Source organism: Montipora foliosa, chromosome 2, assembly GCF_036669935.1.
Source record: "Montipora foliosa isolate CH-2021 chromosome 2, ASM3666993v2, whole genome shotgun sequence".
Classification (NCBI taxonomy): Eukaryota; Metazoa; Cnidaria; class Anthozoa; order Scleractinia; family Acroporidae; genus Montipora; species Montipora foliosa.
The window spans coordinates 64,346,361-64,361,691 of NC_090870.1; the positions used below are offsets into that span (position 1 = coordinate 64,346,361).

General features: G+C 41.0%; 1 protein-coding gene across 1 annotated transcript; it reads left to right on the top strand.

Annotated features, from left to right (window-relative positions):
• The first annotated feature begins 3,640 nt into the window (after positions 1-3,640).
• LOC137985514 (uncharacterized) lies at positions 3,641-13,832 on the top strand. The gene is made up of 3 exons (XM_068833136.1): positions 3,641-3,907; positions 9,249-10,321; positions 11,866-13,832. The coding sequence occupies exons 2-3, from the start codon at positions 9,277-9,279 to the stop codon at positions 12,948-12,950; spliced, it is 2,130 nt and encodes a 709-aa protein (XP_068689237.1). The 5' UTR covers positions 3,641-3,907; positions 9,249-9,276; the 3' UTR covers positions 12,951-13,832.
• The last annotated feature ends 1,499 nt before the right edge of the window (positions 13,833-15,331 follow it).

Here is a 15,331-nt window from a genome sequence, read left to right on the forward strand (position 1 = left end):
TGAATCCATGACGAAGTTACTGGAAGTTACTGGAAGGTGTCAGTGTTAAGCATGATCGGGGATGGTACAGCCACAAGACATGGGATACTCTGGGACTTCCCAGAAATCCTTAGAAGACACATAAATAAAGGCTAAAGAAAAATGCATGCGGGTGAAACGTACCAGCATAATTGATGTAGAGAGCTAGGTCACCCTTTATTAAGTCCTTTAACATTAGTATCACGTGGCGCGGTTTTGTGCTCGACCCCGGATAGAGTGGTCCGGTTCGGGTCCTGACCGGGGACATTGTGTTGTGTTCTTGGGAAAGATACTTTACTCTCACGGTGCCTCTCTCCACCCGGCTGTATAAATGGGTACCGGCGAATCTAATGCTGGGGGTAACCCTGCGATGGACTGGCATACCATCCAGGGGGAAGTAGAAATACTCCTAGTCGCTTCATGCTACAGAAACCGGAGATAAGCGCCGGCCTGATGGCGGGGACTTCTAGGCTCGTAGCAGACTTAAATGGGCTCCTGACCTTACCTAACATTAGTATCAGGATCACATGAAAAGTAGACAAAAGATTCTTAAATATGTGTCGGCTGGTCAATTGCAAGTTCAAGCTCTACCCGGCTGGAAATAAATTATATCAATCCTCCAATATCGGTCTTGATAGCTCAATTAGTAACAAAGGGCCAGTGCAGCTCCGCTAGTGCAGTGCAAACACACTGACAAGGGTTCGAATGCAGTTCAATCCTCAATTTCTTTCAGGCTTGCTCTCAATTGTTTGTTTAAGGTGTTCCTAACTAATCCTCTATTATTACGCAAACGTTTTCTTTTGTTTCGGTGAAAGTACAAGGTTATACACCCTTTTAATAAGTCTAATATATGCCGTTTTCCGCAAATGACATCAAACTCATGCTTTTAAAATTTATTCAGAAATGTACAAAGGCTTCAAACAAGAAATAAAATCGGAAAAGTTTTAGGCCTTTGTACATTTCTAAATAAATTTTGAAAGCAAGAGTTCGACGTCATTAGCGGAAAACGGCATATATCAGATTTATTAAAAGGGTGTATACTGATCAAGTGAGTGAAAACACTCTTTGGCATGATTCGAGAGGATGCTAAATTGTCAGTGATTCCGAGCATTAGGAGCTATTTCTGATGTGTTTGAAGATCATATGAAGAAGATTGGTGTTCAGGTAAGACTAGAGGTAAGAATTTTAATAGAGAGATCATTATTAATTGGCATCGCGTTAACGCGTTTACACGAAACGGCAAACGGGTACGGAAGGCTGCTTTTTGCCATAAAAGCGTGAAAACTATCTTATTCTGACTCGTCTCTCTCTTGTGAGAAGTTCTTGATACCTTTAGCTAACAGGCAAGAAATGAATTGATAGGGCGAGTTTCAATCGAGTGTCGTAAAACCAAAACCAAGTAATTACTTTGGCCAATCAAAAAGGACGGAGACAATCCAGTAAACCAATCAAAACTCGAAGAAATTACACGTAGCCGACACAAAGCGCGGGAAAATGTACACGCGCAAGCCACAATTGGTTTTGGTTTCACTTCTGATTGGTTGAAAAAATGGCGCGAGAACTTTGAACCTATCACTGAGATGAAACTAAAACCAAAGCAATTCGCTAATTACTTTCGACACTCAATTGAGACCAGTTCTATAAAAGAGTTTCTTCAATTTTTGACAAAACGCAAATCATTAGTTTGACGTTTGTCGTCAACGTGCTGCTAAAATGCAAAAGTCAGCACCGCTTCAAATGGCAAAGTAGCTTAGAGAAGTTTTCCCTCTAAGATCATGCCGCGGAAGAAAACCATCGAGACTTTCGGAAACTTGTTGCTACCTGCTCTCATGGGTTGTGTCCCGGACAATCTAAATCATTAAATGTGAGATTGCTGATAACAGACCCTTTCCACAGTTTTTGGCGCCGTCTTGGTTGAGGACATACACGGTTAAATTTACCGTAAATGTATGGGTTTTTGGCCGACTTTAAACCGCTGCAGCGCTAAAAAGAGCCGGATTTCCACACTGATAGAATCTTTTAAATGACATTTATACTGAAATTATTGTCATGAAATATAAAGAAGAGATTCAGATTACAACGACGATAAACGAATTTTTAAGATTCCATACAAACTCTTCTAAAATTATCACGGCAAATTGCCGCGAAATTAGGAGCAACGCTTATACCTGAGAAGATTTATCATTCGAATTTACGGACGTCATCCCCACCTTAATGGCCTTATTTTCTGTTGAAAAAACTATTTAACGTAGTAGCAAAAGTTGGAAATCTGTCTCTTTTTAGCGGCGCTACAGCGGTTCAAAGGCGGCCAAAATCCCATGCATTTACTGTAAATTTAGCCTTGTTTGCCCCTCAACCAAGATGGCGATTAAAATCCGTGGAAGGATCTATTGAGTACTGCTACTATTGAGCATTGATCTTTAACTATGCTTTTTGTGTTTAACCAAAAGGAATCATTGGCTTATCAAACCGAGAATTTTTGCTTCGATGCCAAGGCCAGCAAGTGAATTGCTCAATCAAAGCACAAAGAGAGGTACATGAGTAGTGGCTAAAATGTATTAGCAACGAATCGCAGGCTGCTGTGAATCAGTGAAAGAAGTTTCTTTTTCTGAAAACACTGGCGCACTTTTCATAGTCTAATAGTCCTGGAGACGGTTAATCAAGGTTCCCAACTTGCCTGTCGGGTTACGGAGCCTATACTTTCTATATTAAACAAATAATTAGTAAAGATGAATACGCCTCAGAGAGAGAAGCCTACTATACAGCCTATCCTTAGGATACTATTGCCTCTGTGGAGGACTCTCAGAACCGACTCACCGTAGGATTGTAAGCTCAGAGCACTGCCAAACGGAAGTCGTTTGTTAAGCTACTGTACCAATGTAGTCACTTCACGACAAGCCTCCTTGACACGTGTATCCACCGAAGGCTTCCTTGGTAACACAAATTGCTCGTCGATCACTGGGTGAGAACAATTTTTTTGCGCTTTATTTGCCATCACAACGACGCGCACTATCGAATTCCCCTGGCTCCCTAGGAGGGAAGTACGATAAACCGCGGAATGTATGTAAAAATTGTTCTTTTAGTCTGCCCAACATAGTGGTGAAGTGTTATTGAGCATCGACGACTAACTAGCTTTAATGACCGGCTCATGAATTCGGATCATGAGCGGCCAGCGGTGGTATTTTTCTGATATCCATTGTTTCCTATTTAATCAATCACGGAGAGCAGATGTTCTTCACTGAAAGCACATCTAATCTCCCGCGAGGTTCTTTGGACGAATGAAAGAATTTAATTGCGAATTTACTCCTACACAAGATGTGATTTTAATAAACGAAACCGCCTTGTTCATGATTTTACTTGACATTTGTTTTACTAACATCTCGCTTGATATGTTTCGCAAGACAGGAGACAGTAGGCTTAAACTTATTCAAAGCTGTAGTTCATCTTCGATGCCTTACTAAGCTAATGAGAAAGAAGGATCTTCATTGGTTCTCTTGTTCATTATCTTACCGTGATTAAAACGACTTGATTGGCACTGATTGTTGAACTATCTCTTATGATTGGTCAAAGTCTATGAGTGGTCTGCCCAAGACATAAACGAGCTTTCCACTTGTCTTGTTTCGCGTTCTGATTGGTGCTGAAGACAATAGCACCTAATTGCAAAAATGAAATCCGCGGCTAATATGTCTCCTTTATATTTTAATTGCTTTCACAGTAACGAAAGCCTGTTAAGAAGGCGAAATTTCAAACGAAGATTCCATTTTTGAGAGGAAATTTCTTTCTTAATTTGACATTGGTTTGGATTAGATGACTACTGGCGAAAATTCACATCGGCGGGCGCGAAGGGGAAGCGAATTTGAAGCGACAGAGTCAGCTAGATCGCGTGAAGGTTAGATATAATTTTCGATGACTGCAACTGAAGATCGCGCATTTGTCACTTTGTGTGTCTGTTGAATTCCTTCCGATTGAATTTGCTTTTAAGCCTTGTTTTGTGTCGCTTTTCTAAAAGATCACTTATCGCTCGAACGCTTCCGAGTTTGAAATGACTCTTGATTCGATTGAACGAATAATATTCCCCGGAAATTTGAGAATTCCTGTAAGATCTCTTCCGTGCCCGATTCTTCATTTAGCTCGAGTGATACGACAAAGAAAATAATCGAACACTTTGTTTCTGTTCTTAAGATTGGTAGAAAACTCTTGTTCAACAGGTGTGAACTTTAAGGGAAAAGCGTGCAAAATGTGGCTCAAATTTTACTCATTGTAAGGTCTTGGCCTTAATATAAATAGATTTCATATCCCTTGGTATTAACGTATCTTACGGCAGCGAGATCATCTTTGTTGATTTCGTTAAAGGTAGATTAATACCGGAGAAAGTGCTGGGTATAACTTGCTCTTATCTTAATTCGTACGCACGCACACACATCTTTTCATGGATCTTGTTTTTTCGATCAATTACGACTATTTAATGGGAATATACGAGAGTATGCTTTTCATCTGCTGTAGGAAAATTAACTTCATTTAGAAGTTTCTTCAAATTTTCAGGATTTTCGGTTGCTTTTGCCGTGTCTGAATGGAGCTTAAACTGGCAACCTCCTCTGGAAAAAGTACCCAAATTGGCCTTTACTTTTTACGACGAATATTTTTCGCGGACAAAGGCGTTCCTTTGAATCGCGTGGCAAGAATACATTATTTGTACTTTTCAAGTTCAGCTCATTTGCTCAGTCGATTGGTGTACAATTAATGGGAAATGTTTTGTATTCTATGCTGAGATTTACACAAAAATTTTCCATTTTAAAAATCTTTCTGTACACTGAATTCCAAACACGAAAAATATATTTTGACCAATCAAAAGTTCACCTCAGACCTCTCTCAGTGTGTTCTTGAGACCTATCGTAAAATAATTATGGTTGATTTATGAAGGAAATTAATACAACCAAATTTGTTTTCTTCAAAATCATTTGGCTTATCTTCTTTGTTTTGTGAAACTAAAATTTCCATGAAAAAATTTTTAGGCATGCAAGTATTCAATCATTTTTGGAAATTATATAATAGCTTGTTTTTTGATACTCCTCGAAGCTTTTTTTCTTCATAACGTTACCAATTGCCCTCATTGATTTGAAATTGGCTAAAATCAATAAACAATTTTCGCCTTATGTCACCACTGGAATACTATTCAATAAGGTGTGCGGAAAACGAAGACCAAAGGTCTGCAGGGGCAGATCTAGGGGGAGGGTGCAGGGGGTGCACTCTCCATTTACAATTCACTAGTCCATCCTGTTCTAAGAGTCTTTCTCAAAAGTTACAAAAATGAGAAAATTGGGCTGCACTCATCATAGGGCTGCACGTGTCATAATGTTTTCAAATTACGATCGTAGTACTGATGGATTGTTGCGGGTGGTAAATTGGGTTAAACTGGACCATCAATGCCTTGTTAATAAATCAATATTGATGAATAAGATTGTAAATAATATGTTTCCGGACTATCTTAGTTCGTACTTTGTCTTCCGTTCCGATACTTTCACCTATAACCTAAGAGATAGTGACTGTACGCTTGCCATTCCTCAGTAGTAGTGGCATCTTTGTCTCGAAGAGGCGATGGTTAGCACTGGGGATTTGGGCAGGATCTTGTATGACTGTGTAGCCTGATCCTGGAGTCGCAGTCTCTGTTGTAGGTGGAGCAGACATGCCTTGTGGAATCGCGCGCAGAGGCTGCGCGTTCTTTCCTCGCTGCTCTCTCGCATGTAGCCTGGACTCTAGCTTTCATTCCCGCCCTTGAGGCCCCCGTTTTGACACTTTGCCGCCATGTATCTCAGTGTTTGGCGATGTCCTCCCATGCACTGGTGTCGATTAGTGCAGATCGCAACTCTTGCTTGATGACGTCCTTGTAGCACAGCAGCGGTCGACCCACGCGCTGGATTCCCTCCCGCAGTTCTCCATAAAGGATTTCTCTTGGCAGGCGGTCAGGCTCCATGCAATATGCATGGCCGAGCCATCGAAGGCGTTGCTGACTGATCAGTGATGGCATGCTCAGTGAGCCAGCGTGCTCCAGGGTCTCGGCGTTGGTAACTCTGTCTTGCTACCTGATGTGCAGCAGGCGTCAAAGGCAGCAGCGGTGGTATCCGTTGAGCTGCCGCTCTTGTCTGGCATAGGTCGTCCGTGACTCGCTGCCATAAAGGGGAGTCAACAGGACACAAGCTTGGTAGACGCACATCTTGGTCCTTCACTCAACAGGTCATTTCCCACACTCGCTTGTTGTGAGATGTTAAAGCAACCCAAGTAGGTGAAGTTGTTCACAACCTCCAGCTCCCTTTTTTTCGATGGTGATGACTGGGGGAGACTCAGCAACTTGCTCCAGGATGTTTGTCTTCCTGAGGCTGATCGTTAGCCCAAACTCCTTGCAGGCGTGGGACAGCTTGTCTACGAGATGTTGGAGGCCCTCCTCGCTGTGAGATGTTAAAGCAGTGTCGTTTGCAAACAGCAGCTCCTGTATGAGCACCACACAAGCTTTTGTTTTGGCGTGGAGTGTGGCGATGTTGAAGAGTTTCCTGTCTGACCTCTAGACACCTTCTGCACAGTCTACAAAGGCATACTGTAGCAGCATTGAGAAGAAAATCCCGAACAGGTGGGAGCAAGGGCACAGCCCTGCTTTACTGACTGGGAAGGCATTGGAGGTGGCCCCATTGAAGCAGACTGTACTCTGCGTGTCCTGGTGAAAGGAGGTGATGATCGCCAGGAGCTTTGGAGGGCAGCCAATCTTCTGGGGGATCTTGAAGAGCCTGCTTCTGCTCACCAAGTCAAAAGCTTTGGAGAGGTCCACGATGGCGAGGAACAATGGCTGCGACACCGCTGGAGTGCCCTTTCCAGTTTGCACTAAGGCCTGGGTGGGAAGATAAAGAGACACTGGGCTGCCCATACGACAGTGTCCCCCTCTTGGTGTAATTGGCTGGGTCCAAGGGAAAGGAAGAATCAATACAACTTGGGGCTAGTTCCACTGCAGAATCTGCCAGAAGGGGAGTGCTGAGCATGTGCCTTCGGCCGTAGGGGCTCCACTCCGGATTTGTCCTCAAGGTTTACTACTGAAGCCTTCCTGAGATCAGGTATAGCCGTAAGGCAGCGGAGGTTTGAAATCAGGGTTTACCTTCCCCTAGCTGGGCTGCCTTCACATGCTAAGAGCCCCATCTACCCTGGGCAACTGGTTTTAAGGCACCAGTGGCTTGGCCTTCGCCCATTCTCCTGTCGGTGGTGCCAGTTCGCCTGCGCAGAGGCCAGAAGTTGGACTTAGCTGACAGAGGCTCTTAGAGTTGCACGCCATTGGGAGCATTTCAAGAGGTTGTGAGAGCCCACAACCCACTCCCCGGCTATAACAGCCTTACGGAACTTGCCATTCCTCAGCCTTGCAGTAATTATTGTAAAAGAAGTCTGTCGTATAGCGGGGCTGTACTGTGGAATAGTCTGCCCTTTGATATTCGATACTCACCCTATCTTAATGAATTTAAATATAAGTTGAAGAACTATGATTTTAATAGTTTTATTTTGGAAGTTTTATATTGGAAGTTTTATTTTGCTTTTACACACGGTTTCCTTGTAAAGCATCATCAGGAGTGCTAATTAAAAGATCATCATCAGTGCTAAATTCTCTAGAGTGGTCTAACTTAGAAGAAAGAGAGAAAAGGCACTTGTTAATTACGATGTTTAAAGTATTCAATGATAATTGTCCAACGTATCTTCAGGAGCATTTTCATAGAACCTCTGAAGTTCACAATTAACTTGAGGGGTTCAAACTATGACTTCCAATTACTGCTACCTAAAACAAATTTTCTTAAATGGTCTTTCTCTTATCGAGGTACAATGGCTTGGAACCAACTGTCAAATCAAATACGCGAGATAGTTAAGGGATCTTGCTAGCTTTAAACATGCGCTATCCTAGCTAGGACACATTTTACATCGCTAGGGCACATTTTTACATAGCTTGTTTTGTATTATATAGTATATTATGATTGTTACTAATTATTACTATTGTTTAAATTTCCTTGACATTAAATAATTTTTAGCGCTAAGTTATGCCTAGGTTATTAGTCGTTTGAACATTTATATCTTGTAATTCTTGTAATTTTTAGCATTTATATCTTGTAATTCTTACATGGCCTGTCTGAAAACCAGCTTGCTGAGCCATTTACCGTGTTTAAATAAAGTTGATTGATTGATTGTTTCTTATCATTTTTTTTATTGTAGTTTTTTTAGTAAATTTTTTTTTAATTACGTAGTAAAGAGGTCGTTACAAAGTGCGAGGCAGCGAGGCGTGCGAGGCATGCGAATTTCGCATTTAAGTCTAAACACCCATTTCAAATAGCGCTGATAAACAGTTATTAAGTCTAAGCACCCATTTTAAAACGGTTAGCTTTCAATAACTGTGTGACTCGGATGCTGACTCGCAGTCATGGCTCGCAGCCAAGACTCGCATGGTTCGCTTCTTGCCTCGCACGCCTCGCATGGTGCCTCGCACGCCTCGCTGCCTCGCATGTTGGTAAAACTCGTAGTAAAGGTTAGGTTGTAAAGTCCTGAAGGAAATACGGTGTCTTAAGATTCTACTATACCATAAGTTATACTGTACTAATGATTTGTTTAAGTTGTTATTTTGCTGTTTGGTATGTCATTTTTTCTGGGGGGGAGGGGTCTTCGTTTTCCTTGTCTTTATTTTCTGCACACCCCTATAAAATGTTCAAATAGTATTAATCTAAAGGAGAAAGGGTTTTGAACAGAGGGAGAAGATGACAGAGCTTTTCCTTTTTGATGAGTTAAATCATTCGGAAATCTTTAAGTTGTTACGGGGAGTGAATTAACTTTGCAAAAATGTACTTCTAAATCTGTTGAAGATTGAAAAGTTAAATAAAAATTATTACCAAATGTAATTAGAGAAAATGAAATTAATTAGCAAAGAACAAAATAATTAGTAAATCTTATGTTTGGTGGGACCTCGACATAGGTACTATTACTCCGGTAAATCTAGATCCATTTGCAACTACAAAGTACAGTGTCAATCGTGTGTAACTTTGTAATGCTATGTTTCTATATGCAAAGTTTCTGATGATGACAACATGATGTTTCATTTGATGAGCCAAACTCAGCCTTTCAAGCTTGTCTATTAACTGGTTATATGGCATTTTTGTGCATGTTTGTGAAGAAACTTGTAAAAGTAATGCTTTTAAAAATTTAATTTGTTTTTGTTTCAGTGCTATAACCCTTTGACTGCATTGTGAAATGGAACCAGTTTCGTCAACTGACTATACATATACAACAGCAGCATCCAGTGCAGATACAGAAAGCAGTGACAAAGAGCCTAAAGCACCAGAAGGCACTTTACTTAGGAAAGTCCAGGATGCTAAAGAAAGTATTCTGGTCCTAAAAAACCAGGTTTCCTTTGCAGAACAATGCCTGAGTCTTCTGCATAATCAGATGAAACATGCATCAGATACCTTAGCCATTCTTCAAGACCAGGTTGAGTTAGCACAGAAAACTGTTAACTCGTTGACTGCAGGAAGTGTTGCTGGACTGGCAATTCCACAGCCACAAACCACTGCAGCCTCTTCAACCTCGAGCAGGGCTGAGACCTCTTGGTCTTCAACATCTCCGTCTGATTCCAATGAACAGCAAGTCATAGTTCATGACAGTGAAGGACCCAAAGTCTACACTTTAAGCAAGTCAAACATCTCATTAGGAAATTCAGACTGGTCAGCTTCACATGAGCATGGTCAAGCACCTCGTGTTGTCCATCAAGTTCAAATGCATTGCCATTGTCCAGCTTGTGTATCTCATGCAGCTATGAGTGCTCCAATGCCTTGTCATCCTTCCTGCCATGCCCCACCAGGAGCTGTGCTGGTTGAAATTGGGCCAGATATGAAACAGTCATCTCATTGTACCAGTGTTTTGGGTCCTGAAAAGGCCATCGTCCAAGCAAGGAGTTCATTCCCAAGTCCTAGCAAAAGTACACAGAGTCTTGAAACCAGCAAAGACAACTCAAGTGACAAGCAAATCTTAGAGAAGAAAGAATCAGCATCCACATCACCAATGGCTCATCAACTACTTCAGGTGATTGATGTCCTGCAAACAGTGGATGATGATGATGGCAAAGCTAACCAGGCTTCTCATGTGTCTTTGTCACATGGTACCCCTGTTCCCGAAGGTTTTCCATATGTACAAGGCACTGCTTCGTACCACAGGACTTCACGACGCAGTCGCAAACAGAACATGAGTCCAGTGAAGGTGGTTTGCTCACATTCAACATCCCAAGACAGGTCATCTTCAGGTAGATGTTGAATCCTAAGACTAATTCGTGAGACTAATTCCTAACTCCTGAGACTAGTTCTTGTAGATTTTGCTCTGTTTAACACCAGACAATTTTACTCATCCATGGAGACGGCTTCAGTGATAAAAGGAGTTAGGACAAACTGCGAGGCAGCGAGCCATGCAAGTGACGTGAGCGAGGCATGGCTGCAAGCCATGCGAGCCACAACTGCAAGTCATGTGAGCCATGGCTGCGAATCATGCAAGCCAACATGGCGAACCATGCAAATCAACATGCGAGTCACATTGTTATTGAAAAGCTAACCGTTTTAAAATTTGCATGGCTCGCATGGCTTGCTGGCTGGCAGATTGTCCAGTCCTGATAAAAGGGTTAAATTATTATCATATTTCAATCAGGATTTAAAAAAGGAATCTTGTGAGGTGAAACGTGGGTCCATTTTTTATTGGTGTTACATTAGCTGTAATAGTACATTGTCAGTATTTGGATTTGGAATTGTTTTCAATTTAGTGCTGGAAAACTACAGAAAATAATACTTATTAAAATTTTTCTTGTATGAAACAAGTGGACAAAGGCAAATTAAGTTGTGTAAGAAAGATTTGAGAGCTAACATTTCAAGTGTTAGACCCTCAGAGCAAATAATCCAAGGAGTTGTGTTTTGTTACTGGTTTATGTAGGGGATAGGGGAACTTTACTATTGGTGGAACCATCCAAAACAAAAGCATACGATCAAATGAGTTAATTACAAGGCTTATCACATACGGGGCAAAATAATTACTGATTGCTGACTGGCTGAGATGGAGGGCATTTTTTTATAACCTTGAAGGCACTTTTGGTAATCAAGAGGGCATGATTACTTGATCCTGATTGGTTAACAGTCGGTCAGCCAGAGCAAGCAAAGTTACAAATACACATGATGTTTTAAGCGCTATTTTACGTGTAGTTGATAGCAAGGATTTATTGAATTGATCTTTAACCAAATGTAGGCATGTTAACAAGGAGGCAGTGTGGCTCAGTGGTTAGGGTGCTTGCCTTGAGATCGGGGGATCCCGGGTTCAAAACACGCTCTGACCACTGGTTGAATTTGTTCCTGGTAGTCCCTGGTTCAACTTCTCAGCTGTACTCCTAAATAGCCAACTAGCATGCCTCCGGCCAGTTATTGGGATTCTTAACAGTTGTTGTTGAATGTTCTGTTCTGTCTTGATTGTGTTCATGGGCCCTGAAAAGCCCCTATGGGGAGTGGTCAATTAAGTTTGTACCGGTATGTATGTATGTATGTATGTAATTTGAGACTAAAGTGTTCATAAGTTGATTATCATTTGTGGTACATGGCATTGAACTGGCTTCTCTTAGTTACACTTGACAATGTAATTTTCAGAGTTCCCAAAGCAACTACACAAAACCGTTGCTTAAGGTTGGAAAACACATGTGAGGCAGTTACAAGCAAATCAGCAGTAGGGCAATTAAATTGGATACTCAATTTCAAGTTGTTCCTTTTTGAAACCTGTCTGAGAGTTTGTGGTTTTGGGTTTGTTTCTTTTTTAAAGGGAGACCGACAATCAGAGAACACCCAGAGTTAATGAGAGTTCCTCCACCAGTGTTAGCGTCATCTCTTGAGCCTGAGTTTCTTGTTGTACCCACCAGCAGTTATTCGTATGACAGTCCTCCAGCATCAGTAAGTGGTCAGGTTGGCAAGGATGAAATCAAAAAGAGTTCCGAAATTCTGTTGGACAAAAGGAAAATATTAACACCATCTCAAGATGCCAAAAACAGTGTTACTGCTGTGTCTGATGTGGGCAATGCAGTTGAACCACGAGAAGGTCAAGGAAAAAGAAAGGGATCACTTGAAATGGGTGAAGCTGATAGCTGTTGTTCCAGCAATATTACAAAACCACGAGAAAATACAGCACAGTCCAGTTCAACTACTTCCTCTTTAAACAACCAGCAAACAGATGTTACAGTTGACTTGAACGGTTTGTCTTCATCGCCCCTCAGTCCTAAAAAGAGATTTACAGGGACAAGCCCGCTAAACTCTGACATGGGTGTGCCATTCTTATCCAAAGTCCAAAGTTTAAGCCCTCATAAAACACATTCACATAGAAATGACTCCGTTGTTATTTCAGTGCATAGTGCAACTCAGCCTGTATCAGTAGCAACAGTAGTTTCGCCAATTGAGCATTCTAAAGAGGTGTCCTCAGTTACATCAACATCTAATCATGTGAGTTGTTCCCAGTCAGCACCTGTGACAGTCATTTCTTTGTCAAGTTCAGGTGAAACCTCAGCTGTTCCAGGAAAAAAAATAACAACACCTACATCAAAAAAACCCATTATTCTCTCACGGCGCTCTTCTCAGAGTGGTGAACAGAACATTCCACAGGGACTGGTGGTGCTTGTGCCGACCATAGAGGATGCTAAGCGGCTAATAGCATCCTCTGGTGTACAATCTGATGGCCACACCCCTGTGTTGGTACCTCAACACATGTTAAGTGAAGTTCATTCTAAAAGAATTGTTACAGAGGACCAAATGGAAGCACACCCTCAATTGCTTGGGAAGCGATCACGTGATGGGGCATCTCCTACTTGTGGCACACAGTCAAAGAGACCAGCTTTTGATTCAATTATAATTGAGTGATGGCAAGCACAGGTTATAGTAGCCTAAGATTACTAACTATAGCATCAGTTTTCTTTTCAATGAAATAAGCTCTTGGTTGATTATTAATTTTTACATTGACACTGACAGATTATTTAAATAGCTGTCATCTGAATCAAGGGCTTGTGAGAGATCTTTGAAAGAGGTAGCTTGATTCCCTTTCAAAATAACTTAAATGACTCACAATACTATTGTTTCCACTCTATTTGCTTCCATTCTGGAGGTACATGTAAAGATACTTTTTAAATGCCTGTTTGGATAGCAGTGCACACTTTAAAGAATGACTATAAATTAATCAGTAAACTTGGTCACTCTTTCTGGTATACATGCTGTAGTGCAGTGTTGTGTTTCTCACATTTTTGATGTTGTATTTGTACTGTAACTAGATATCACAGAAGGCAGGAAAGTTTATTCTAAGATCTTCTTTTGGGGATCAGCCATGTGTCACTTTGTCAGTTGTTCATTGTGTTCTGTCAAACCTGATTTCGTTGGGTTGTGTCAAACCTGAACAAGTAGTTGATGCACTTAACATGTTGAAGTTTCATGTGCTTGTCCATACTCATATTTTGTGGTCATGTCAACCCTTTATCAGCATGTCTTTTTTGTTTGTCAACATATCTCATTTTTTTTACTGTGTTCATTCATTAGTGGAGCCAACTCACCATCTTTCATTTCATTTGTTCATTTAGTTTATTTGTGTTACCCTGCAAGGTAATTTTATACAATTATGAAAAGAACACAGAGCTGCATGATTTAAGCAACAAGGTAACATACTGGTGAAAATTGGTGCATGTTTAGACCAGAGTATGTAAATACTGATCTTATTGAGACTATAAAATAGTATTTATTAAAAGTATACCTATAGTGTAAATCTAGTCATGTATTTTCTGTTATCCCAACCTGGATCTAATGAGCCAGCAATCACTCCTGAGAACACTCTCTTCTCGGGGAGGAAACGCGACTTTGAGTGAGCAGTGGAAATCGAGCCTAGGGGTTGCAGAGTACATTTGAAAGGGGAGGGGGATAGGTTTTTTATATGGATCACAGAAGTGTGAGGGGTGGGGGAGAGGTATGCCCTCCTTCCCAATGGGCACGGAATGTAGACTTTGGACTGGTTAACACTGAAAATACTGAAATACTTCCTTCGAACAAAGTGTAGGCTACCTGTAGCCTCTTGTTTTAAGATTCTTTTGTTTTCATTCTAGTCGTTTTTAAGAACAACAAAAGAAGCAAGGTGACATACCATAACAACTACCCGGTGTGGCTAACGTATCACACATGTGCACAACCATTTCACCGGGTCAATTGACAGCCATGGACAGCTGTTTCGGGCTCCTTCTTACTTCATTTAAGGAAGAATATCTTTTTCAATCTAAACCAGGCCACAAAAGATAAGTTTAATACAAAAAAGGGCTAAATTGGAACAGAATGTCTTTTCTTTTCATCTTATCCTGGTTAGCCTGTGGTTTAGCTTTTTTTATGTGACAGACCATTTAATTTGAGGCACTGCTAAAATAACACCGTTTATACCGTATTCATAAATGGCGGCCAAAAAAAATAGTCTTTTTGCTAATCAGCATCACTATCCTCACTTTGGATCAAAAATTTTTTTGGATTTTGTTTGTGCTAATGAGGCTGGTGAGGATGATTAGCATAGAGGCTAAAGAGTAATTTATTTATTTATTTATTACAGAGAGAGCTAAAAGACGTTTTTGAGCCTCCAATATTTCGATTAGCAGCATAATTTTTTAATTAGCCCACATTGGGTGTGTTTTCAAGAGCGGTTTTTCAGGTCGCTTAGCAAGTTCCTTTCTCAACTCGCTTAAAGTTACGTGAGTCGGAAAATTTCAATAGAATTCTCATTAAAACCAGGTAGCTTAAGCGAGTTGGCAATTGGCCATTTTCGATATATTAAAATTCAGCTTGAAAGAGAGGTTTAGAGGACGAAGACAAAGGAAAGTGGATGATATGTTAAAATCTTTCACATTCCCATTGTTTTTGTCCTCTCTGTCTCACTTTCATGCTGAATATTGATATTTCGAAAATGACCTATGAATTTCGGCCAAGGAGGAGTAGCTTTACGGTTATTCAAATTGGAAATACAACAGGTGTGCTATTTTTATTATTGCATTAGCACGTGCTCTCTCGTAATTTAATCTTACCCGTGAAAACACGTATCATTCGTAAGTCGCTTAACGCAGTCTCCAAACAAAACACCTTCAGGAATGTTTAGCGAGACAGCGGTTGCCGTGAAAACACACCCATTATTAGTCTCGTGCGCCTCAAGCAGACAGCGATGTGATAGTTTTTAAACAACTGTTATGCGCCGATCAACTCGAAACTTCAACACCCCCTCCCCCGGC

Excerpts from the sequence above, each read along its gene's own strand:
- LOC137985514 (XM_068833136.1), top strand. The coding sequence starts at position 9,277 with ATGGAACCAGTTTCGTCAACTGACTATACATATACAACAGCAGCATCC. Across the intron at positions 10,322-11,865 it reads CCAAGACAGGTCATCTTCAG|GGAGACCGACAATCAGAGAA; the intron begins GTAGATGTTGAA and ends TCTTTTTTAAAG.